Source organism: Macrobrachium rosenbergii, chromosome 6, assembly GCF_040412425.1.
Source record: "Macrobrachium rosenbergii isolate ZJJX-2024 chromosome 6, ASM4041242v1, whole genome shotgun sequence".
Taxonomy (NCBI): domain Eukaryota; kingdom Metazoa; phylum Arthropoda; class Malacostraca; order Decapoda; family Palaemonidae; genus Macrobrachium; species Macrobrachium rosenbergii.
The window spans coordinates 31,836,512-31,862,571 of NC_089746.1; the positions used below are offsets into that span (position 1 = coordinate 31,836,512).

The window sequence follows — 26,060 nt, forward strand, 5'->3', positions numbered from 1 at the left end:
AACAGAGGTCTCAAATTTGCCACTATTTCTGTATACCTGTACATCTAAAAATGACAACTTATTATCCTGTTCCGTCTACGCAAAATAAAAAAAATGTTAGGGTAGAATTAAAATATTCAAAAACAAATCAACATGTGATAATTCCTTAAACACAAGGAAAGTATCATCTACATACTCTACTAATACAAAGGTTTATATACACACTAGGGCATTCAGACATCCAAATCCTTTCACAATAACCCATGAAGCAATCCCATATACAGGTCCAGGAATTTCCATAGCTACTCCATCTATTTGATTATATAATTTACCATCAAAGTAAAATGCCATCAGCAAGTTGCTAAATGTAATAATTTTTGCAAGTCTATTTTATTAAGTCCAAACACTGATAAATGGTTTTCACATATATTATTAAGAATAATGTCGGTTGTTTCTTTCAATGGGATATTGGTGAAAAGAAGGTTACATCGAAACTAGCCATTACAACATCTTGGTTAAAATTGAAAGAGCATAATTCTTTTAACAAATTTGGAAGAATTAGATATGTTAAATTCACCCCAAAAAGTTAGAGGGTTTAAAAATTGGAACCAAAAACTTTTTCGTTATAACTAAAAGTACCAATTGAAATAATAGGTCTTAAAGGGTTTCCTATTTTATGTACCTTAGGCAGACCGTATAAATAACCAGGCTTAGACCCTGAAGCAAATAAAGAGCTATATGTTTAGCTTCCCCCAATCTTATCTCTCTCAGACCTCTAAGCAACCTATTTAGTTTGTCTTCTAATTTCAAAATGTGACTCATAATATCTACATTTAAAATCCTAAATTTTGTATTGTCAGAAGTATTTCATTAATTTTATCTAAATAATCAGACCTATTCATTAATACACAACACCCCTACCTTTATCTGGTTTGGTAATAACTATACTATTATCGTTCTTAAGGTTACGTAAAATATTGATTCTGTCTTTATTTAACTGATTGTCACCCCTCCTTTTTCGATTAAAATTTTTGAAGGTATCGTTTGCAATTACGGAAATTTTGCTAAAAAAGTGAAGTAAAGTTTCACTGGAAAAAATGTCACAACCTCTCAAAGTAGAACATAGTTTTCAAAACTTAAAAAATACTTAAAAGAAATTGAATTTCATGGGGATCAAAAGCAAAATCAAGACCAAGAGAAAAATTTCCTTTTCATCTGTTGTTAAATTTCTGTTAGAAAAATTAAAAATAACTTTACTACTATCTATTTTCTTATTATGTTTCAGATTTTTAACTTTCTGTTGTGTGTAAGCTAACATCAGCCAATTTTTTTTCAACGTTGGAATCTATATTTCGTTAGTATTTTTGCTGAAGATTTATTATGACAATTCATTTTATTGTAATTTTATTGATTCTCATCCTTGTCAGTTTTTCAGCCTGATGATGAGGTTTTATACCTCGAAAGCTTGTAATAAAGAATGTTCTTCCTGGTCTTGGCAATATTATTTATCATTAAGCTAAAGTAGCCGCCCCAATTACCGAGACTATTTTGAAGGCGTTATGGCCGCTCGACGTTACAGCTGTTTAGACGGACTGAGAAGGTTCGTTATAGATCCAAGAAGATTGAGGAATTTTACGATTTCTGAATACTTGCAAGGATTACCGTGTTATTCCTAATTTCATCAAATTTAAGGTTTATTCAGGATTTCCACAACACGAAAAACTTATCTCTCATGGCAGTTTAAACTTTTAGACTTTGAGGTTAAAGCACAAAAACGAAAAGAAAAGGTAGTTTTAACAGATTTGTCTTCACTAGATAGGGATTTAAAGAACAATCTTTCTTTTTGATTTTAAGTTTTTGTCGTCGATTTTAGATTCCAACGTTGAGAAAAAATTGGCTGATGTTATAGCTTACACAATAGAAAGTTAAGAAATCTTGGTGTTGGCGTTAATAAGAAAATAGATAGTAGTAAAGTTATTTTTAATTTTCTAACAGAAATTTAACAACAGATGAAAAGGAAGTTCTTTCTCTTGGTCTTGATTTTGCTTGATCCCCCATGAAATTCAATTTCTTTAAGTATTTTTAAGTTTTGAAAAACTATGTTCTACTTTGAGAGGCTGTGACACTTTTGGCAGTGAAACCATTTAATAACTTTTTAGCAAAATTTGTAATTGTAAAACGATACCTTCAAAAATTTTAATCGAAAAAGGAGGGTGACAATCAGTTAAATAAAGACAGAATCAATATTTTACTGTCGATTTTTAAGAACGATAATAGTATAGTTATTACCAGGAAGCCAGATAAAGGTAGGGGTGTTGTATTAATGAATAGGTCTGATTATTTAGATAAAATTAATGAAATACTCTCTGACAATACAAAAAATTTAGGATTTTAAATGTAGATATTGGTGAGTCACATTTTTGAAATTAGAAGACAAACTAAATAGGTTGCTTAGAGGTCTGAGAGATAAAGATTGGGGAAGCTACATATAGCTCTTTATTTGCTTCAGGTCTAAGCAAGTTGGTTATTATATTATGCCTAAAAGGTACACAATTAAATAGGAAACCCTTTAAGACCTATTATTTCTCAAGTGGTACTTTTAGTTATAACCTTCCTTTTTTGGTTTGTTTTAAACCCTAACTTTAGGTGAATTTAACATATCTAATTCTTCCAAATTTGTTAAAGAATTATGCTCTTTCAATTTTAACCAAGATGTTGTAATGGCTAGTTTCGATGTAACTCTCTCTTTTCACCAATATCCCATTGAAAGAAACAACCGACATTATTCTTAATAATATATGTGAAAACCATTTATCAGTGTTTGGACTTAATAAAATAGACTTGCAAAATTATTACATTTAGCAACTGCTGATGGCATTTTACTTTTGATGGTAAATTATATAATCAAATAGATTTTAGCTATGGGAAATTCCTTTGACCTGTATATGCGGATTGCTTCATGGGTTATTGTGAAAGGATTTGGATGTCTGAATGCCCTAGTGCTTTCAAACCTTTGTATTACGTAGGTATGTAGATGATACTTTCCTTGTGTTTAAGGAATTATCACATGTTGATTTGTTTTTTGAATATTTTAATTCTCGTCACCCTAACATTTCTTTTACTTTGAGACGGAACAGGATAATAAGTTGTCATTTTTAGATGTACAGGTATACAGAAATAGTGGCAAATTTTGAGACCTCTGTTTATAGGAAAAGTACTTTTACTGGCTTGGGATTGAATTACCTCAGTTTTTTCGCCAAAGTTGTATAAGATGAACTCAACACGCACTTTGATTAATAGAGCCTACAATGTTTGTTGTGATTTTAATTTATTTCATCAAGATATGGTTTTCCTCCAGAATTATTTTCTGAAAACTCATATCCCATTTTGTATTTACAAAGTTCTGAAAAAATTTTTAAATGAAAATTTTGTCCCAGACCGTGTACAGTACTGCTAGTAAAGATGTAAAGTACATTAAATTGCCTTACCTTGGTCATAGTAGCTATATGGTCCGAAAAAAGTTACAAGAAATACTTAAGCATTGTTTCCCTCAAATCAGTTTCCGGTTTGTTTTCTGTAATCCTTTTACAATAAGATCACTTTTGAGAGAAGCCTACTCTGCCTGTGGACCTTAATTCCTGTGTCGTTTACTTGTTCACTTGTTCGCAGTGTGGTCTGCGATACGTGGGATCTAGTTCCCGCTGGCTCAGACACAGAATTTTGGAACACAGAGGTCTTTCTATTAGAACTAGGTTTCCCCTTTCCAAACCACCCTTTTCTGCCATTAGAGAACACAGTTTAACACAGGACCATCCTTTCACTGACCTGGATTTTCGGTACTGTCTTTTTGTTCAAATAGACTGGACCTTTTAATTTCAGAGTCGCTGACTATTAAAAGATGAAGCCGGAATTGAACAACAACTCGTCTGGTATTCAACTAGCTATCGTGTAATTTCATAGTAGGTACTCAATTAGGTCGTTAAATATTTTACTTTGTGAGTGGTAGTTTGTTTACATTTCACTTTAGTTTTATTTTCATATTTTTATGTTTGTGTTTTTAATTTTTCGTTATTTTACGTCTCACCCTTTTAGTTTGTATTTACTTGTTCATTTTATATATTTCGTTAGTATTTTTGCTGAAGATTTATTATGACAATTCATTTTATTGTAATTTTATTGATTCTCATCCTTGTGGTTTTTCAGCCTGATGATGAGGTTTATACCTTAAAGCTTGTAATAAAGAATGTTCTTCCTGGTCTTGGCAATATTATTTATCATTAAGCTATATATATATATATATATATATATATATATATATATATATATATATATATATATATATATATATATATATATATATATATATATATATATATATATATATATATATATATATATATATATATATATATATATATATATATATATATATATATATATATATATATATATATATATATATATATATATATATATATATATATATATATATATATATATATATATATATATATATATATATATATATATATATATATATATATATATATATATATATATATATATATATATATATATATATATATATATATATATATATATATATATATATATATATATATATATATATATATATATATATATATATATATATATATATATATATATATATATATATATATATATATATATATATATATATATATATATATATATATATATATATATATATATATATATATATATATATATATATATATATATATATATATATATATATATATATATATATATATATATATATATATATATATATATATATATATATATATATATATATATATATATATATATATATATATATATATATATATATATATATATATATATATATATATATATATATATATATATATATATATATATATATATATATATATATATATATATATATATATATATATATATATATATATATATATATATATATATATATATATATATATATATATATATATATATATATATATATATATATATATATATATATATATATATATATATATATATATATATATATATATATATATATATATATATATATATATATATATATATATATATATATATATATATATATATATATATATATATATATATATATATATATATATATATATATATATATATATATATATATATATATATATATATATATATATATATATATATATATATATATATATATATATATATATATATATATATATATATATATATATATATATATATATATATATATATATATATATATATATATATATATATATATATATATATATATATATATATATATATATATATATATATATATATATATATATATATATATATATATATATATATATATATATATATATATATATATATATATATATATATATATATATATATATATATATATATATATATATATATATATATATATATATATATATATATATATATATATATATATATATATATATATATATATATATATATATATATATATATATATATATATATATATATATATATATATATATATATATATATATATATATATATATATATATATATATATATATATATATATATATATATATATATATATATATATATATATATATATATATATATATATATATTATGAGAGAAAATGGCTGTGCCTGAATATAGGGGTAACTTTACTAGTTTTCACACGTAGCTGTAAGCAATATATTTTTAAAGGTAATGTTGTAAGATGACTTTGAAATGATATTAAAGTGTTTTAGGACAATAGTTTAAGGTATATTTGGTGTAGGATGAAAGTTTAAGGTATATTTGGTGTTTGAACTTTTAAAATAGGCAGTTATAAGCAATTTTAGAGGGGGGGGGTGACAAGTATTCGTGGATTTTAGCTATTCGCAGGTGGTTGTGGTCCCTATCCCCAACGAATACCGGGGGTCGACTGTATCTTTTAAATGCTTTGCTCCACACACATGAAGGCATTTTTCACACAGAGGCTATTTCATAATTAATAGGTTTATATAAAAACTAGTTTTATTGTTAAAACATAGCATCCTAGCATCTTTATCTGAGTCACATTAATGAACAATACATATAACAGCCCAAAGGCAGACAATGAAGCTTGACAGTCCAAACATATATGAGAATTGTGACTCAGATAAAGATGTTAGGATACTATGTTTTAACAATAAAACTGATGTTTTTCATGTTGCATTAAACTTTTAATTAGTTCATCAACACCAAACAAAGAGCATACTTACGTATTCTCTCATGTAAGGGGCTGCAAGTGTATGAGAATTAGTTTATAAGTGAAACCATTTCAAACAAGCTTCTTGACTGCTAAACACAAACAGTAGGAAATAACACATCTGTTTCAGAAGCTGAATCCTCCATTAAAGTAGATATTTTTTGAAGATGGCCATCTAAAAACAGATCTCCATAGAAATGCCGTCAAGTCAGTGTAAATACTTGACTCACGATTTGTACCGGAGGAAGAAGGTGAGGGGATACAGGTCAATATAAAATTATGGGTATGGTCATCACCTCAAACTAAAGCAAGAGGTTAAGTAAGGCAGTAGTTTGTCTGATACAAACATTATTCTGGTATATATGAACAAAACCTTATTTCCATTCCCTACGTCTGAAATAACTTCTGATTCTGTACAAAGTCTACAAGCCACAATATAAATCTGTAAACCCTTTATAGTTAAACATTCCATATAGCCTCAATATTTTAAAATTTTCAAACATTCAGATAACAAATGTACTTCACAGTACCTGATATACATGGTGGGTGTCTGATGATGAGCCTGTTAAAAAGGCAGTAGGGATCCAAATATTGATTAACGTTCTAGGTGTTGTAGATACAGAAAGGGTATCTAAATCACTAGTTACACTTGCAGTGTCATCCATTTCATCTTCATCATCATGCTCATCCGGTAAGGGTCCCCGAAGATCAATCAATTCTTCTCGCAGTCTACGAACCTGTGCCTCTCTCATCCTTAAGAGTTTATGAAGCCTCTCATTAAATTCCATCAATTCACCATGCATTTCAGCCACCTGAATCAATTTCCTCTCATAAGCAGCTGCTTCATCATGATAATCCCGATAATCAGGAGTATTTCGCGATGGCTGCAATGCTACATTTTCAATGCTTCCCTCTCTTCGAAGAAGCTGAACAGCCCCCACATATTTCTTTAACTGATGCTTTAGAAGCTCATTTTCTCTATGAAGTACATTAATTTTTCCATTTAATCTCTCAACTGTCTCCTGATGTAAACCCTGCTGATGTGCTATTTCTGCTCTTAACATGGAAGTCGTTTCCATTTCCTGAGCCAGTGCATTTGATATTTCTACTCGGCGACACTCAGCAGCATCACGAGCTCTACTGATCTCCAGTACAGCAGATTTGAGTTCATCCAGGGTTAAAGTAGTATCTCCACTGGATGGGCTTGGTAATGTTGAAGTGACTGAAATAGGACTGGTGCATGTGCCTCTATTTCTTCCCTGAGTTCCACATATCTGAGATATAGCTACAGTATTTTCATCTCCTTCCTGCAAATAACTATTTAGTGAATTATTATCATCCGATGGAACTCCTTCAAAATTTGCTAAACTTCTTGGGCTAACAGGTATCAAGCCTCTGATTCTCTCGCTTCCAATTGGTGTAAAAACATTTGCTCCAGTATCTCCTTCACTTGAAGGGTAGCTATCAGCAGAAATATTTGACTGACTAGATCTATATGATCCAGATTCTTGATCATATAAGTTGCTAGGACGACGAGATTTTGGCACAGGTACACTACTAAGAGCATTATGATCATGAGTATTATTGGTATCACTTTCTGGAGAAAGACTGGAATGTCCTGGAAGGAGCTGCTCATAAAGATGTTTAAGATTAGTCTCATTGACAGTCTCATCATTGTATTTAATTGATTTATCTTCAATACTAACAGCACCTTCTAAGTCAGTGAGTCCTGAGGTAGAATTATCTTCCAAAGCTTGAGATTTCAATTTAGTATTACTGTTACCCATTTTTTCATCAGGTAAAGCAGAATTTTCCACTGTAATTGAATTTTCATTACTCAATTTCAAAACTTCTTTAGCCTGTTGCAATCCTTGCAAATGTACAAGTTTCTCCAATCGATCAGCGTAAGGAGTTGTTCCCCCCGTGGTAGGAGCTGGTGAGCTAAGGCATGTAGTAGGTGCACTATGATATAAAGGAGAATTTACATCAGGGAGATCTGGTCTTGATAAGTCATCATCAAAAGAAATCAGCTGGGAAGGAATTTTCTTTTTTCTCCTTTTCAATTCCCTTTTTCTTACAACTGCTGAATTACCTGGGGAAATTTGAAGACCATAAAATGCTATGATAACTTAAAAAAATCATTAAAATAATTAAGTCATTTACCATTTTTATTAGTCAAAATTATAGGTAATAAAATACTGTATACTCTACACTTAATATCATACTAAAGGAAAACCTGTCCAGTATAGGTTTCCTATGGAAAAGTGTATATATTACACTACTGCTCTATGTGATGTTCTCTAAACTGCAAATGGCCAACATGTCTTTGATGAAACAAATTACAAAATTAAAACTCCAAAAAATTTAATTTTTACAATAAAATATAGATTTTAATAGTAAAATTTATTATTTGGATACTTACCTACTGTTAAAGATAGCTTACATCTCCATGCCAATAGGGGAGTCGGCATTAAAAAAAAAAATTGAATGGCTGCCCGGATGAATATCTAACACACCTGTTCACCAAGAGGTGTGTTTCAAGTGTTTTAGCTCTCGTCAGAATTCTCCTTAACAGCCCACTAAGTTGTGGTAAGGCTGGGTGGGGTCTACTTGAACTGTAGGTAAGTATCCACATGATAAATTTTATAGTGAAAATTTATATTTGGGATGAATCTTCCCAACTGTTAAAGATAGCTGATTCCCACACTGAGAAGAGAATGATGTGTAGTGCAGCAAGACAAACTCCACTCAGCCATCATGCTAAAGGTTTCTTGCATGAAACCCAAAACATTCTTACCTGACCTGGATATTCTTTTTTGGATTGTACTGCTGCCAGAAGTTGGATTCCATTCAGGGAGCAAGACTCATATGTGTGCAATGAAGAGCAGTCTTGCAGTGAAAACCACTTCAATTCAGCCAGAATAAAACAGAAGTGGTGTGAGGGGAACCCTGTACCTGGGTCTAAAAGCCTTATAAACCAACAGTCAACTGAAAATAAATACCTTTATGATATACAGGTACGATCCTATACAATATATGTATAGTACTTTCATGCTCCCCAAATATCAAAACTCAGGGAGAGCCTAAAAGAATGCCCTTTTTTGGTTCAGGAAAAGACTTTACCCATTACTAGTAGGGAACAAAGGGCTTTATCATTTTCAGACGCGATTCTGAATACTTAAGGTAGTGAGCAGCAAGAGCCAAACTACACTTTTACTGAACTGCAATAATCACATCCTCAAGCAACATATTGCCATAAAGCTACATGCAGTTGCAACAGCTATCACATTATGAACGTTTACCTTCAAAAAAGGTAAAATGTATGGAGCTAGTTCTCGTGCACCTAGCCTAATCCAATTAGTCAGAGAGAACCACGAGCTCTTTGACAAAGACGTTCTAGATTTCTAAAACCACAAAACAAAAGGTTAACTTTGCCTCCTCCAGGCTTAACCTTTAACACAGATGTTCTAGGTTTCTAAAACCACAAAAATGACATTTTTATATTAAATAAAGTTTTTATATATATATACTTATTCAGTGATTACTTAGCTAAGAGTTTCTCTTGCCTCGGCAGCTCAAATTAAAAAATTCACAGGTTAGCAATTCAGTTTAGCGCAGGTGACTGGTCTTGCCCACTAACGAGAGTATCAGGAACTACTCAGCATATACTCGTCATTATGTTTATGCTTTATGTCCACGCGAGGCGAGGGGGGAGGGCTCCGTCCGTAATTACTGGGTAAGTATATATAAAACTTTTTTTTATTATAAAAATGTCATTTTCATATAAGTAACTTACCCAGTAATTACTCAGCTGAATCCAAATTGACAGGTGGTGTGATTCATGGACAAATTCTGTTCCCAATCATTAATTCATGTAATAATTTGAGATACTAGATAAGTTGCCAGCATTGGATACAATGCTTGTGGTTCCTTGTTGGTTAAGAAAGCCTCCAGTAGGGAACTGCCTCTGGTTGTTGCTCAACTTTACCTGTAGCAGCGTGACAATAAAGGCAGGAGCGCCTCTACTTAAGTGGGAGCTTTGTAGCCAAGGAGTAATCCGATGGCTAGCAAAGCAACACTGGAAGTTATGCAGCTCAAGGAGTTATCCGATGGTTAGCAAAACTTTAAAAAGTTCCCTTGCCCTGGGCGCAGCACTAATATAAACACAACCAGATAAGACTGTCACTTACACTGAAATAAAGACCACGACCCATTCACTGACAGTGATGGGTGCTCCAGGTATATTGTAACCCCCGGCCCTCACAAGTCTCAGCACCTTACTACAAAGTGAATAGATAGTAAGAGAAAATCCTATGCTTCCTTCAGCAATGCCATGATGGTTAATAATAATGATCACAAGGTACTGCAAGAATCTAAAATTGTTTTAACCTTCTTCGAAAAGCAAGGAGTGAAGATCAATTACACTTCCAGAAGGTCGATTGTAGAATGGACATCAGGGGCACACAGTGCCTGAAAGCTAATGAGGTAGAAGCTCTTCTGACATCCTTAGCTTCCCTTACAAGGAGGAAAATGCTCTCTTACCTCTAAGAGTAGCTTCCCTTAAAAGGAGGAAAATGCTCTCTTACCTCTGAGAGTGTCTCAGAAAAGGTCGATTGTAGACTGGACATCAGGGGCACACAGTGCCTGAGTGTTAAGGAGGTAGAGGCTGTACTGACGTGTCTAGCTTTCACTAAAAATAGGCTAATAGCTCTCCACAAACTAAGAGTGGCCTCAGAAAACAAGTCCAATCACAAGAGGGGACCATATGTTCTTAGACGGAGGGTGCTAGAACACTAAAGGTCATGAAAAACCCCCTGTGCATCCACTCCTGCTCAGGTCATACCATAAAACTCCAGCAGAAAGAGAGCTTCTAACTCTTCCCTAGAGTGATGTGGGAGAGCTGGTGCCAGACAACTGGAAGCTGGCACCAGACACTGGGTGAACTGAGCTGGTGCCAGGCTGTAGGTGGGGCCAGCAGAGCTGGTCATCAGCTAACTAACCGGTCGGGAGCTGGTGGGCGCTCCCAGAAGCTTCGGGTAGAGCTGGCACCCAGCTGCGGCTGGCACCAGGCAAGGCGGAAGTCAGGTGAGGAAAAAAAAGCTTCAGCTGATGGGTGCGCCTGGGAGCCCAGAGCACAACCCCCAGCTGCCAAAACCATCCTCTCTTCCATTAAGTTCTTGAGAGACAGAGAGAATGGATCCAGGTCATGGAAGGGTCCTCGTTCTCGGTTAAAAATTCCCAGGGTAAACAAGCAACCTGTGTTACTCAGTCAGACGTGGCTCGATATCCCCATTTGCATCTCTCAAATGTCTTAGTAGCACCTCTGAAAAACATCCCCTTCCTGAGAAACACCTGGACAGCCAAAAACCTGTCCATGCAAGAGCATACCACCCTTGATGGTGTATCTAAAGTGAGATTGTTCAAGAAGTTACAAAAGGTGGAAGGATTCTGGGAGAGTACACCAATCATTTGCAGCAAGCCAGGAACCATAAATTACAATTCAGAACGGGGCTACGAGGAATGTCATAATGTTCTGACGAGTCTGAAATGGCCAGCTTTTCCTTGACCATGTCGAAAAGTGGAAGAGCATAGAGTCCAAGCTAGCACGAACTTGCAGAATGGAGTTTGTTAAGGACTGTGGTCTAGTCTAAAGGAATACCGTAGTCTGGGAAAGAGCGAGGGTCGAGAAGGACTGAAGCCTTATGTGAAAGGCTTTCAGCTTTATGGCATAGTGTGAGGGCTCCATTCTCCCAAGGATACATCCCAGAAATTCCCAGATCCCTGAGCAGGCTCCCTCAACCAGAACAATGAGTGAAAAGCAGTCTAAAACTAGTCTCATGAGAAAGGACTTCCTTTGAAAGATTAAATTTGGACAGATACCACCGTAGGTCCGACTGAAAATTCCAGTCTTGGGGAAAAAACTGCGGAGTCTCACTATGATTCCCTGTCCCTGTGCGGGGAGAAGACTCAATAGAAGGCTTGCCAAAGCTTAACAACTCCCGAACTGGCAGACTCTGTCTCTTAAGATGGGTCTGTGATGTATTTGGAGTCTGTATGTGGGCAAGAAAAAACTAAGCATCCTACATAACCAGGAGTATGTATGTGGACAAGAAAAAACAAAGTATCCTACATAACCAGGAACTTCACACAAACCACCCAGAGAATGGACGATAGGACTGTTCGGTTAGTCTCTGCAACCGAGTATCTAAGAACATAGTGCAGACTCGAGGACGACTAAGTGGACTAGTTGTCGACCCTCCCAATACTTGACAGCCACGGAGACATGGCCATCAGGGCGGGATCGACTCCTTATGCGATATCGCCTAGCGTCGACTTGATGATACATCGTGCAGACTGAAAACATATGCGGAACTGTACTTGGTCAAAACTAACATCTGGCATGCTCACAGGAACTTGGAAAGTCCACAAAAGACACTGAAGTCCGGCCATGGGATAAAAAGAAAGAAAAGATCTTCAATAAAACCAGAGGTGACAACTTCTGCTGCAGTGAAGAAACAAACTATTAAAAGGAACTTGGCATTCAAAGGTGGGAGCCTATTATGGCTAGAAAATGTCGAGCACTCTGGAACAGGTGTCAGGAGCTAAGGGTTTGGCACCAGAAATCTGGTGCCAAGAGCTCTGAAGTTGATCAGGTGCTTGGAATGGGCGCTGCTAAAGAGAGGGAAAATGGACTGAGGATATATGCCGTCTGAAAGTAGCAGTGATTCTCTTGGTAGATGGCTCAAGGCGAAGAAAAGAGGGCTGATAGTGACTGGGTGTTTCTCCCAGTAGAAGAAAAAGAAGCAAGGCTCCCTTCTTGCGATCCCAAAGAAGGAGTGGAAATCTAAAAAACTAATTTAACTGTCCTTACCACATAGGACAGGATTAAGGGACCAGCTGAAGTGATGTCTCTTGGCAACACTTAGAGGCTCCTATCTTCTTAGCCCTTGTTCCTGAGGTCAGTCAAGAAAGACCTTACTTCCAATCTTGACAAGAGTTTCAGCCACGAGAACAAATTTCATCTAAGGATCAGAGGTAGTAAAGGACAAAGAACACTTGTCTTGCTCCCTTACAAACCAAAGTTAGGCTCCCAATACCCTGTAGAGGTGATAGCTTTCTTCAACAAGCTCAAAATCTTACACCAAAGTCCCTGTCTGCAAAGGACAGTGCTTTGAGACACCAAATGATGTCACAAAAGGGAGCAATTCGGGTCATCTGGAACTCTAGGCGAAGGTCAAAACATTAAGTCAAGTAATGATTTTGGATCAGGCTGAAAAAGATACAAAACCGCCTGAGAGCGTTGTATGATACTCAAAGGAGGGAGTCCAGCATCCACCACTTGAAGACCAGAGCCTGGCTAAGACCAGAGCCTGGCTTTCAACTGGAAATTGCGCTCAAAAAAGAACAACAGTATGTTCCCAGAAGAGACAGGCGCCAAGCTAAAGAGAGACTGGTGTCAGTCACTGGTAGGATGGCGCCAAACGCACGAGAACTGGAGCTGTGAGCTCTATATGAAAGGAGCTCTAGTGCTACTGGGCACTCGGGCACTACTGGGAGCTTGGGCGCTAATAGGTGCTCGGGCACTTAATGAGAGATATAGAAGAGGATAAAAAGAATGCTTGTGCACTGATGGTCCGTGTGGCTCCAAAATTGGCAATCCACAACCAGAAGTTCAGAAGACAAAAGCACAAGGCTGTCCCTTTGGAAATAAGGTGTGGGCTATACTCCTGCTCCCTGAGACGCTTACAGGAGAGCACAGATGAGCGACGATCATCAGAAAAAATGCCTCTTCAACGGCTGCTATTCATTAGAAAAAATGTCATCAGCGTTTTTCTACACTGGACTATCACTAGAAAAAGGCACATCTCTATGGATGCCTTTCCCATGGCTGTCCGTCAACAGACTCCCATGGACTGACAGTGTGTCTCCTCCCAGGTTTAGAGGAGTCTGACAGGGACTGGGTTTAGTAGAGCCGATAGGGCCTGATAGCCACCACGTTCACTACACATCCAGTAAGAGACCTTTCCAGTGGCTGCCTGTCGATACCTGGGACAGGCAACAGGCTTGACTAAGGGGGCGAATACCTGTGTGTAATCCCCCTGACCTCCCTTGGACTTCCAGTATGTCTCCTCACAGGTTTGGGGGAGTGTGACAGGGACCTTTGTCTAGGAGAATCGAGGGATGAGTAGACAACTCCTCCACTGCACAACGCTTCACTATTACAAGGTTAACATCAGTAAGCCTAAAACAAGACTGGCAATGGCACGAGAAGGAAGCGAGGGAGCCAGGCATGGGAGTAAGTGGATAAAAAAAAGGCAGGAAGGATAGCAGTAGGCGAGAGATGGAGTCAGGATCTCATTAACTGGCACTGAGCGCCTCAGAGTGGACGCTGAGGTGCCAGAGAGTGAGCACCGAGTGCCCGATAGCAGGTACCAAGCGCCCAAAAGCTGGCGCCAAGCATTCTGCAGTTGGCGCCAGTCGAGCCAGTAGTTATGATATTGTGTGAGCTGTAATTATAATTTTTTTAAAATTATTAGAAAAATATTTAATAACTTGATAAAATTAGCAAATTTTTCACAACTGTCTTAGTACAAGGTTGGAAATATTCACTTTCAACTTCCTGTGGAAGGTATACAAAAATTTTTAGAATTTTTTTTTTCTTATACCAAGTGCATATGCATATCTTCCTCTTACCATTGATATGTTTTTTTTAAATTTGCCAACTTCAAATTTAGCCCGGTATAGGGGTGTGCTTAATATATATATATATTTAGCACGTCCTGTAAGGGTTAACATGCATGAGTCTACAATTTTGCAAGAATCAAACCAGCTTTTCCCTCGACGAGTAAGATCTCCAGACTGAACATTTCTGCCTTCTTTTCCGGGCGTTTTACAAAACTTGAAACAATCTTATTGTTCTTTTTCTCTAGCTATCAGCCACATCAGGGTTTTGGTGGTCTTTGTGAAGGGAGGCTTCACTTGTCATCACCTTTACTTTAGTCAGGATGTTAGGTGTCAAGTCTTTTAGGTGTCCTGTCACAAGGAACTTCTTCAAATTTTCCGTTATATACTCTTTACATTACCCAAATGACTACTGTACTTACTTCAAGTGCTTCTTCTGGTGCAAAGATGGATAGCCATTCATAACTTTTTCTGTTTTCTTCTTGGAAGTACATCCTGATTTCCTTTACTATCCCAAATGTTCCTAAGCTGGTGATCATTTCAAAATCTGATTTGATGGGGAGACTAATTACAAGGAGGATATTGAATATAAACCATTATCTCTTCCAGTAGCTACTAAAGGCACAGAATCTGCCCTACCATTTCTTAACTGGGTATACTGCATTCACATCCATGGTTGATACAAAGGTTATCGACTTTGTCAATGGTTCTGCGGTACAAATATTTGGACTTTCACTCATGAAAATTATCTTAAAAAACTGAAAAATTTAAAGAAACCATCAGACTTTCATGAAGGCTATTCCTCCTCGCATGACACCAGTAAGAGCTGGTTCCCAAATGTCCTCCCCCAACTCTACCCCAAAAAGGATGGCAAAATATGATTAGGGTTTCTGAAGTGTAGACCAGACCTGCTTGATGAGATTAAGTGCATTACATAAAAACATTACATTCATGAACTCATCATCTTGGCAGGCTAGCTGGACAGAATGCCAACGAGTCCTATCCCAAAACCAGCGCACCCCTAGGATCAATAGGCCAGTTATATAATCCCGGTCCTAAGATATCAATATAACTATTATATTCATCTCTCTATGGTCCAAACTTTATCAGGTGGTTGACAAGGCCACCACAGCTCCCACTACTGGCATTAAAAATTAATTTTAGTCCTAGCAATGATATCCCTTCTAAATAATCAAGGCAGTGAAGTGATAGAGGTACAGAGGTTTAGACAACATGGGAAAGAGGATGAACTTACATTAAATGAAGCACTGCCAGAAGAATGAAAAGTAGATTGGGGAAAAATCCCTGAATTGCACTATAAAGAAGTAGTATTAGAGACTGGACAGTAGGATTGGAAAGGTGGTAAAATAAGGAAGAGGTTGAAGTAATAATGAGATGGAGTAAGAGTGCAAGCTCATTATATAAATATTTTATGGTGAAGCATTTTAGAAGTGAGATAATCTAATGAATTACATAGTAAACAACGATAAAAGTGATACAACACTAGCTACACAGATTACTAGGTGATATTTCCATTTCAAAAAACGCTATTAAAACTTTCACTTCAAATCCGATCACAAAGCCTGGTTTCAATCACTTGGAATAACCATGTTTTACTTCTGTGACAGTGCCATGCAGTGACTATCTCTGGTGCTTTTAAACAACCTATCCTCCAGCAACTAATTCCGATCACCTCTTCCTCTTTTGTAGGACAAAAGGGAGTGATAATTTCATCTTACCATATTGGGGGCATGTAACTGCCATAAGAACCATAACACACTTTAATAAAGGCCTTAGAAATTATAGAAAACCTCAAAACTCTACAATACTGGTCTCAGAGATAATACTCATAAGTTAGGTTATAAAATAAAAAAATCCTATAACATGGGACTTCTCACATAAAAAAAACTTGTAATAAATATCCAAATCAATTTTACATACCAGGTTCTTCTGTTGTAGCTGATGCTGATGCAGCAATCTGAGCTTCTGGTTCAGGCTTAACAGCAAGTGCTGGTTCAGTTTTCTGTTTCACTTCACTGGAGGTGATCCCATTCAAATCACTATTATCAATGTTAATAGCAAACAGAATGGAGTCCAAACCTGTTGGTTAAAATGAGATAAAAGGGTATACCACGATCTTGTAATCAACTGATAATCAGCATTTTTAACAATGAAACTGATTACAATTTGAGAAACACTGATAAAATGGAATTATTTTTAAGGGTATTTTAAAAATATAATTCTAATGTAAAACATCAGCTTCACAACTAAGGGATAAAGAAGCTTCTTGTGAAATACATAATCAATTCATGCATCATAAAAAATGTGAAACAATCATAATATACTGAAATATCTATAAAACATCTTTCAAAACATGACAAAAATCAATGTAACATCACAGTCACTCCAGTCTTTGAACTGAACTTCTGTTCTCATATAAATATCAATAGTGTACATATACATATGGAAAATCTACTGTACTACAGTGTTCTTATTCACTAAAGGGAAGCTTGTTGACCTAATCTCCATGCTCTTTCCAATAAAGAAATGTGCAAAACTTTATTTTTAATGTTGCCTTCCAAAGTACCATGATAAATATTTGCAACATATACACCTCTAAAACAGATAGCGATAAGTATTCCCATTTTCATGCGGGTGTACTTCCAGTCCACAGAGCTGAGGGAGTTTGGTAAAAAAAAAAAAAAAAAAAAATTAATAGGTACCTGAAAGCATGTATTTTGAAAACTGAAAGGCACCCCAATGTCTCATTTTTGTGAACTAGGAGACTGTTTCTATTTATGAAAAAGACTGAACAACGATACATTTGACAGACCTCTGGCTGATCACTGGTTTCCAACTACCACAGACATTCTTAAAATCACAGATCCAACAGTAGCCGACTAGAGTCAAAAGCAATCTTAAGGGCTATTTTTCTAGAATGATGTCAACTTCATAATCATAAATGCAAAACTTCAGAGATCCTAGAGGATATAAAATTGCAAATACTTGACTTCCTCCTGTTAAGGATCATAGGCAGGATTAAGAGAAAGGGAAAATGGAAGTAGGCCACAGGTATGGTGGACTTATGAAAATCTTCAGACTGTAAGGACACAAATCAGCCTCCCAAACAGAAGCAAAGATAATGATCTCCAGACGATCTTCAAACATATTTGAGTTTGAAGAAGTCTAACTTAGAGAGCTAAAGTCTGGCCAAGTAAGGTGTCATCTTTGGATAATGGTATTACAGTGATCCCTCGTCTATCGCGGATAATGGGGGCCAGAACCCCCCGCGATAAGTGAAATTCCGCGAAGTAGCATTGGCCTCTCCCTAGGGAGGCATATACTGTATATACATGGTATATATTTAAAGGCTTTATAGCCTTTCCCACACTGTTATAAACATTTCCTATGCACTTAAACACTGTATTACTATTTTGATCTCCTATCACAGTAATATGCATAAAAAGATCGTCCCATATTTGTAATGTTTACGTTCTGAGAATCAGCTGACTGAAGCTGCTCACTACTAACGAAAGAATTAGGAAAATAATTTTTTAGTTGCTAAAAGAAACAAATTTATCAATGAAATTATTTTTAATTCTGTACATAAAAGTTTATGATACAGTAATTCATATTTCATTGAGAGAGAGAGAGAGAGAGAGAGAGAGAGAGAGAGAGAGAGAGAGAGAGAGAGAGAGAGAGAGAGAGAGAGAGAGAGAGATGGTGTGTACTGTACAGCACAGTAGCTTGGGACGACTAAGTCTTGACTAAGTCTTGACAAGCTGGTGATGAGAGAGTATACAGTATCCTTGAGTTGCTTACGTATGAAATTCGGATTTTAATTATTTTTACAGTGATTTAAGATGAAACATCAACAGTGATAAGATATTCTCTTATGTACCACTCACGTGCCTTGTCCGAGTGCCTATATTACTATTTTGATCTCCTGTCACAGTAATATGCATAAAAAAAAGATCGTCCCATATTTGTAATGTTTACGTTCTGAGAATCAGCTGACTGAAGCTGCTCACTACTAACGAAAGAATTAGGAAAATAATTTTTAGTTGCTAAAGAAACAAATTTATCAATGAAATTATTTTTAATTCTGTACATAAAAGTTTATGATACAGTAATTCATATTTCATTGAGAGAGAGAGAGAGAGAGAGAGAGAGAGAGAGAGAGAAATGGTGTGTACTGTACAGCACAGTAGCTTGGGACGAGACTGTATACAGTATCCTTGAGTTGCTTACGTATGAAATTCGGATTTTAATTATTTTTACAGTGATTTAAGATGAAACATCAACAGTGATAAGATATTCTCTTATGTACCACTCACGTGCCTTGTCCGAGTGCCTGTGGGTATATACGAAGCTTCCAGTCCTTGCGCGTCGGTCTCGCAAGCCGTTCTTCTCACGTAACATGATGAAACATCGCTGTTTTCCGCAATATGGCTGCCGATATGGCGGTACTTTTTAATTTTAATTTTTCGATGAATATTTCTGAAAAATCCGTGATGCAGTGAAGCATCTTTTTGTTTAATTTCATTTTGTACTGAATTATATGTCATAATGCAATGAACCAACAGTACTAGTAGATATTAATAATTATTAATGAAATTAATGAAATATTTGGGTCTTCATATATCGCGACTATTTTTGAAATTTCCGGAAAATCCGCTATATATTTTCTCTTATAATATACATACGTAATGGAAAAAATCCGCGAAGTCGTGAATCCGCGATAGTCGAACCGCGAAGTAGCGAGGGTTCACTGTAAACCCAATGTCTGTGAAAAGGCATGTAGAAGTGAATCTCACTGCCTGGAGTGTAGTCTCCTTTTTGCCTTTGAAGCAAGGTCATCTGTCTTCAGATGGAGTTAATTAGTTGAGAATGAGGAAAGATGGATTGGTCCATCAAGAGAAGACCCTACGTAAACCTAAATTTCTCCACATCTGTAGCTAACCAAGGTTCAGTAATCCTTTGTTATTAGCAATAATAAAGCCAAGGCCCTGTCAAATAGGTCAAAATCCAGATAAGTCAAATAAAACTCTACAGATGTAAAATGGCAACTCCGTACCCTTACTTCCCCTACCTTGTCAATACTGCATAAACCAGAAACACTAAATACACTTATAAATAATAACCATCACATTTCAAACTGAAAACTTGATGCAAAAGACAATTAGCTAGCTTACTTTCCCATATTCTTAACATAAAATACTATAAAATACAATGTCAAAAATGCAAACCTCTCTTTCTCTCTCTCTCTCAGAAAGAACACAACATACAGTAGGTGTATTACATGTACAGTACACTAGCAAATAACACAGGCATCACTTTTTTTAACTATTTTGCCTAAAAAAATGAAAAAATACTGCATAACATTATAAAAAAAAACACTTCTCATAAAAAAGCGAACCTCTTTTTTTTCTTTCTCATAAGCAACACACAATACAGTAGTTAAAGAGGTATATATGGGCTACCCCATAGCCTACCTTTGTTTACGCATAGACTACAAGGTTTTAACACCATTAATGTATTTTTATACAGCAACTGTATCAGATGTTATCATATGTATTACATTCATTTATTTTACTTTTAATTTGATAAATTTGCCTTTATTATTCATTGTTGCTTTTCTTTATTCTTAATTATGAAGAGTATTACTTCATTCATATTGTGCTGTAGACTGTGCTCTTTATATAGTATGTTATTTTCAAGAACATTACTTAAAAAGTTACATTAATCGTTGGTTTTATTATGATCACTGATTTCTCATTTCACCTTAAATTGTATGTGTGTAAAACTTACCATGTTTACATCTTTAGCACATATGGTGTTTTTCAATGATGACATGTCCAAGCAAGTTCATTTTAAGAACCCAAATAAAAGTAATTAATCATCTTCTGTTTTACTAAACTTAGTGAATATTCATTTCACCTAATAATACCATGTAACCTTTACTTGAATGTGTGTGTGTGTTTGTGTATTCACATTGACATACATCATTTGAATGATGATATCATTGCCCAGCTTTTTTTTTTTAGTTGACTCTAGTATGATTATCATACATAAAACAGTACATGAGAATATTTTATTACTACCGATTTTATATTTCATTTCATTAATTAAATTTTCAGTTCATTCATGTTTTGTAACTTGCCCTCTGTTTACATTCATGTTCCATAAGCTTCGCCAGCCAAAATACTTTGTTTTATGTTTTTTTCACATTTTAATATAGGATATCACCTGGTACAGTAACCTCATCAACACTGCATAACCATAACACCCAATATGCTTATAAACAACAGCCATCACACTTTGAACTGAAAACTGTGAGCAAAAGGCTATTATTTACCTTGGTTTCCAAAATACTGTACTGTGCTTGTAACAAAATATACCATACTGTATAAATACACATTGAAAAATGAAAAAAGCGAACCTCTTCTTTTTCTCTTATACAGTATAAACAAACAATTTGGTAGGTAGGTAGCCTAGCAGTGTTTACCATACACGAGATACAAAATGTATGTGTTAACTATTGGCACAGGCTGGGTGTTACACTTGCAGTATCTATGTGCTAAAGTCCATTAGGCTATTACAGCTACATTTAAGATAAAGATAATGGTAATGAAACAGATTTCACTTACTGAATTCATTTACACTGTATAATTATCATGTAATATCATTACCGTCATAAAAAAAATTATCATCCGCCATAAGCATTTAAGTACACTTGAGCTAGTGTTTACGATCTCAGAAATGGCTGGTTGAGGCCTACTACCAAAATAATTAGGATAATTACTTTTCAGTTGCTAAAAGAAGTGGATTTTGAATGACCATCTGTTTTAAAAAGGCTAGTCATTGACTTACCAGGACTGGCAAGCAGAGCTAAAAGTACCGTACTGTACTTTCTGTACTGATTTTCCCAACACTGATATTTCAACATGTGACAAAATTTTTTGCATTTGCAAATATGGATACCTGGAAATTTTCTCAACTAAGGCATATCACAGGAAAAATCTAAAAAAAAAAATCAATCAAATCAGTTAAACAAAAGCCAAAAAATTGGTGAACTTTTACCTTTGCTGAAGATAAAACATGCCTTCATTTCAAACACTGCTACAGAATACTACCTTCTTGATATAATTGTTACTGAGAGCTGAGAGCAACAAACTAACATGCCAGAAAACACATGAACATAAAGCACACAAAGAGAGAGAGAGAGAGAGAGAGAGAGAGAGAGAGAGAGAGAGAGAGAGAGAGAGAGAGAGAGAGAGAGAGAGAGAGAGAACTGTGGTATCACCAAGCAACACCTGTAGGGTCATAACACCTCAGGAATGCAGAGAGAGAGAGAGAGAGAGAGAGAGAGAGAGAGAGAGAGAGAGAGAGAGAGAGAGAGAGAGAGAGAGAGATTTGCTGTAATGCCCAAGACTTCATTCTGAATGGGGAGGGAGAGAAATTAAGGAGTTCCTGCCTAACTCATAAGGGAATGTATGAACCTCAAATGTAAAATTCAAAAGTAACTACTTCCATTTTTAGAAATTAACAGTTAGGAAGTGTAGGGGTAAGAAAATTTTATATCTACTGTAGGATCACACTGAATTTTCATTATTTAACTGGTTTCTGGCTTATATATTCTATTCAAATTCAACATATGAGACTAAAATCTGGTTCTACGTTTATCAAGACAAAAAAAGGAAATAAATACTTATAAACTTTATAGTAGCAAAAATTGATGGGTGAAAAACAGTTATGCAATATATTTCTGTTCCTAACAAAAATACAAAAAATAAAAGGAAAATGAAGGATAACCATTTCAAAATGCTGGAGAGCCATTAAAGAACTTTCCAAGACCTTTCAAATAGTAACTTCATTTCTGTTTTCCTTCATAGAAAAAGTAAGTATATAAAGATATAAATACTTGAAAAAAAATTTTTATCTTATAATCATATGTAATAAATACTAGTAAAATGAAATCCGGTAATCTAAGTAAAACCTTACAACTATGAAAAACAACTTAATCTAACCTGCTGCTAAATTTGGAAGCATAGCTGCCCTTTCAAAGTCTCTGAGAAGTGCCCAAGATTCATACCACTGCTGCAGAAGATGATCATCACCAGCCAGAATCTTATCATTAAAGAAAACGTACGTTATATATGGGAAATTGCCGTTTTGGTCTGTTTGTGTACTGAAGGTATGAACATACAGATACAAATAAATAAGATTAACACATCATGCCAAGATATACATTGTTCCTCAATATTATTACTATCAGAGAAGTACACTTTAAAATGGAAGACTTTAAATTTATAACGAAAAAGGATATCCATAATCCACAATTAACTTAGCCTTGCACTAAACTTTGTTAAATTCCTTTGATATAAAGCACAGTGGAAAAATATTTAATCCAAACAGAAACTGAGCAAACATCAATAAGATAAAGTCATCTACTTGAAAAAAAAATGCATAAAATTGTATGTATACATACACAATCATATATCAAATATAAAATATATATATATATATATATATATATATATATATATATATATATATATATATATATATATATATATATATATATATATATATATATATATATATATATATATATATATATATATATATATATATATATATATATGTATATGTATATATATACATGTATGAAATTTTTATCACACCATGATTTATATATATTCATGAAGTTAAAATATTGTTTAATATCAAATTCATGTTACTTCGGGAATATCCCCGATGGGGAATTATCACCAAAGGAGAATTTTTAAGTGATAAATGGATCGGTAATGCCGGGTCTTGACCCCTCAACACAATTACCTTCCAACAACTCCAGTCAACGGTCTACCCACTGAGTCATCAAGAGAGGTCGGCCTTTAGGATCTTATGAGGATCTTCAGTTTCATCACCACAGACCCTCACTTATGCTACTGCAACTGCAACTCCATTTACATGACCTCACACAGTGTTAACTATATTGTTATTAGCAACTATCTTCCATTTTAGAGCTGCTGCAGCATTCAATTGCAAGGGGTATTCAGCTCTCGCTGCCTAACACAGAGTGGACTCCCCCCCGCCATCAAAACTCACAGTTGTAGTCAATGGAGGTGAAGTTAAGAAGAATGCATCATCTGTAGTAGTCAAGAATCACGCAGACTAAGCCACAGGAACCAGAGGAACAAGGCTACATAGTCTACAGTATTTCTAATGAATACAAATGGAGGCCGTGATAGCAGGATTACTTTAAATAAGGTAAACATTACTGTCACAGAACTTCCAAGTGGCTAAAGCTACCATACCTGAAAGGTACAAATATTACCAAGCATTACAGCTGTTTTGTAACTACCAGAAGTTGTTAGTGTCCGATGAAAACAGTATTCATAGCAGCAAGGAAAAGACAAACTTAATTCCTTGCAAGAAGGCTTATTTGACCAATGGGTTTGAAAAATTCAATACAAACACATAGTTAAGAACCAAAAAATAAAAAAAAACACTCAAGTTTAATCAATAAAAGTTGGGCAATCATGAAAGATGTCTGAACTCGACAGCAGCTGGTAGCAAAGTGGATTGCAGACCGACATGTGGGTGGGGCTTTCCCCAGCCTGTCGGTAGTTCACTACCATGTAAATAAATTTGAGTGGCCTCTCCAGCCTGCGTTCACAAGCAAAATCCTATATGAAGAATGAAGGTTGTACTTTTGTAGGAGCAATTGCATAAAGCTATCATTTAAAAAACTATTTTAACTTACGTGCATATATCGTTCAAGTGAATGCTCATTAAGTAAACTCCTCAACCATGCACGTCCCCTGCCTAGGTCTGTATTTACATTCTTCAACAGAAGGAAGCGCTCATACTCGTGACGAGTAAGGAGTTCCCGTACATACCACCAAAGCACTGTAAAAAATAATTTTTAGTTATTAAAAAGTTACTAAAGGTATACATAACAAGAATGCCATTCTTAGACATGCAGTTTAAAAAACCCTCACCCCACCTGTGTCACTCTGACAGCATATTGCTGCGTTAATGATAAAAGTTTAAATAAATCAAAGAAGCTTTCTTTATTAGAACCCTGAAATGCACAACAATTTTTTTATCTCTATACTGTACATATACCACAGTCTAATTTATGGCGTACAATATTGTTTTTGTTTCTTATCAACAAGCATTCTCAAATTCACACTAGCCCTGTTCACATTAGACTAACTCAGATCTGCCTCTATTTATCCTAAGGTCAAAATCCTTCTCAAGATACTCTATGCACCAACACAAGACTACATTCTCTTCATAAAGCATTTCCCCATTCATACTGCTTTTAAAGTAACTTTTTTCAAAGTAGTTGCCTGGAGCTGTTGAGATCAACTGTTTGCATCTTAAATGTGGAGTAAGAAGTGGTGAAAAGATGAGAAATGTGGCAAAATCAGTGGTGAAGTGATTTGTATATGTGAAAAGACGTATCACTGTTAAAAATTGGTTCAGTTGTGTAGAGAGAAAGCAGGCAGAATAAAAAGATAGTTATTTTGCCTTTAAAATACTTATCAGAATGATAATATGCCGTTCAGAGTTATGAAAACTTAATGGCCTTGGTTTATAATAAGCTTAAAGAGCATTCTTTATAAGCCTTGTTGCTTCTCCTCCTCATCCTTCAATACTACCATCACCTCCTCCAGGAACTTCCTCCAGTGTAGCCATTTCGTTGCAACAATATCACCTCAGTCCATTGGCTGAATGAGCGCAGTCGTATTGGGCTGCATTAGGATGTGCAGGTGCATTATCCACGAGATGCAAAGCCTTCACCCAATGTCTAGCAATGCCATGGTCCTGTGTTTGATGATGAATAACCTCCTTACAAAAATTATTATGGAACCAATCGGAAATGATTTTGGTGGAGAACCAAGCCTTTACCGAATGATACCAAATGACTGGGAGCCTATCCATTAACCAATGCAGGATGAGTGGTTGCTTTGCATGTCCAACTGACACTGGTATGCAACGATGCCCACTAACAGCACTTGCACATAAAAAAGCAGAAATACACTGCTTGGAAAGCTTTCGACCGGGTAAATTCTTTGCCTTCTCATCA

At 34.7% G+C, this 26,060-nt stretch overlaps 1 protein-coding gene across 3 annotated transcripts in view; it reads right to left on the minus strand.

Annotated features, from left to right (window-relative positions):
* The window catches only part of LOC136839424 (sorting nexin-29), a 69,042-nt gene that overhangs the window by 25,049 nt on the left and 17,933 nt on the right, over nt 1–26,060 (minus strand). For all 3 annotated transcript variants that reach the window (XM_067105440.1, XM_067105441.1, XM_067105442.1), the window contains exons 6-9: nt 24,729–24,874; nt 22,990–23,089; nt 16,901–17,059; nt 6,808–8,369 (exon numbers count right to left, since the gene is read on the minus strand). In XM_067105440.1, coding sequence (XP_066961541.1) covers nt 6,808–8,369; nt 16,901–17,059; nt 22,990–23,089; nt 24,729–24,874 — 1,967 coding nt within the window. The remainder of the gene's footprint in view (nt 1–6,807; nt 8,370–16,900; nt 17,060–22,989; nt 23,090–24,728; nt 24,875–26,060) is intronic.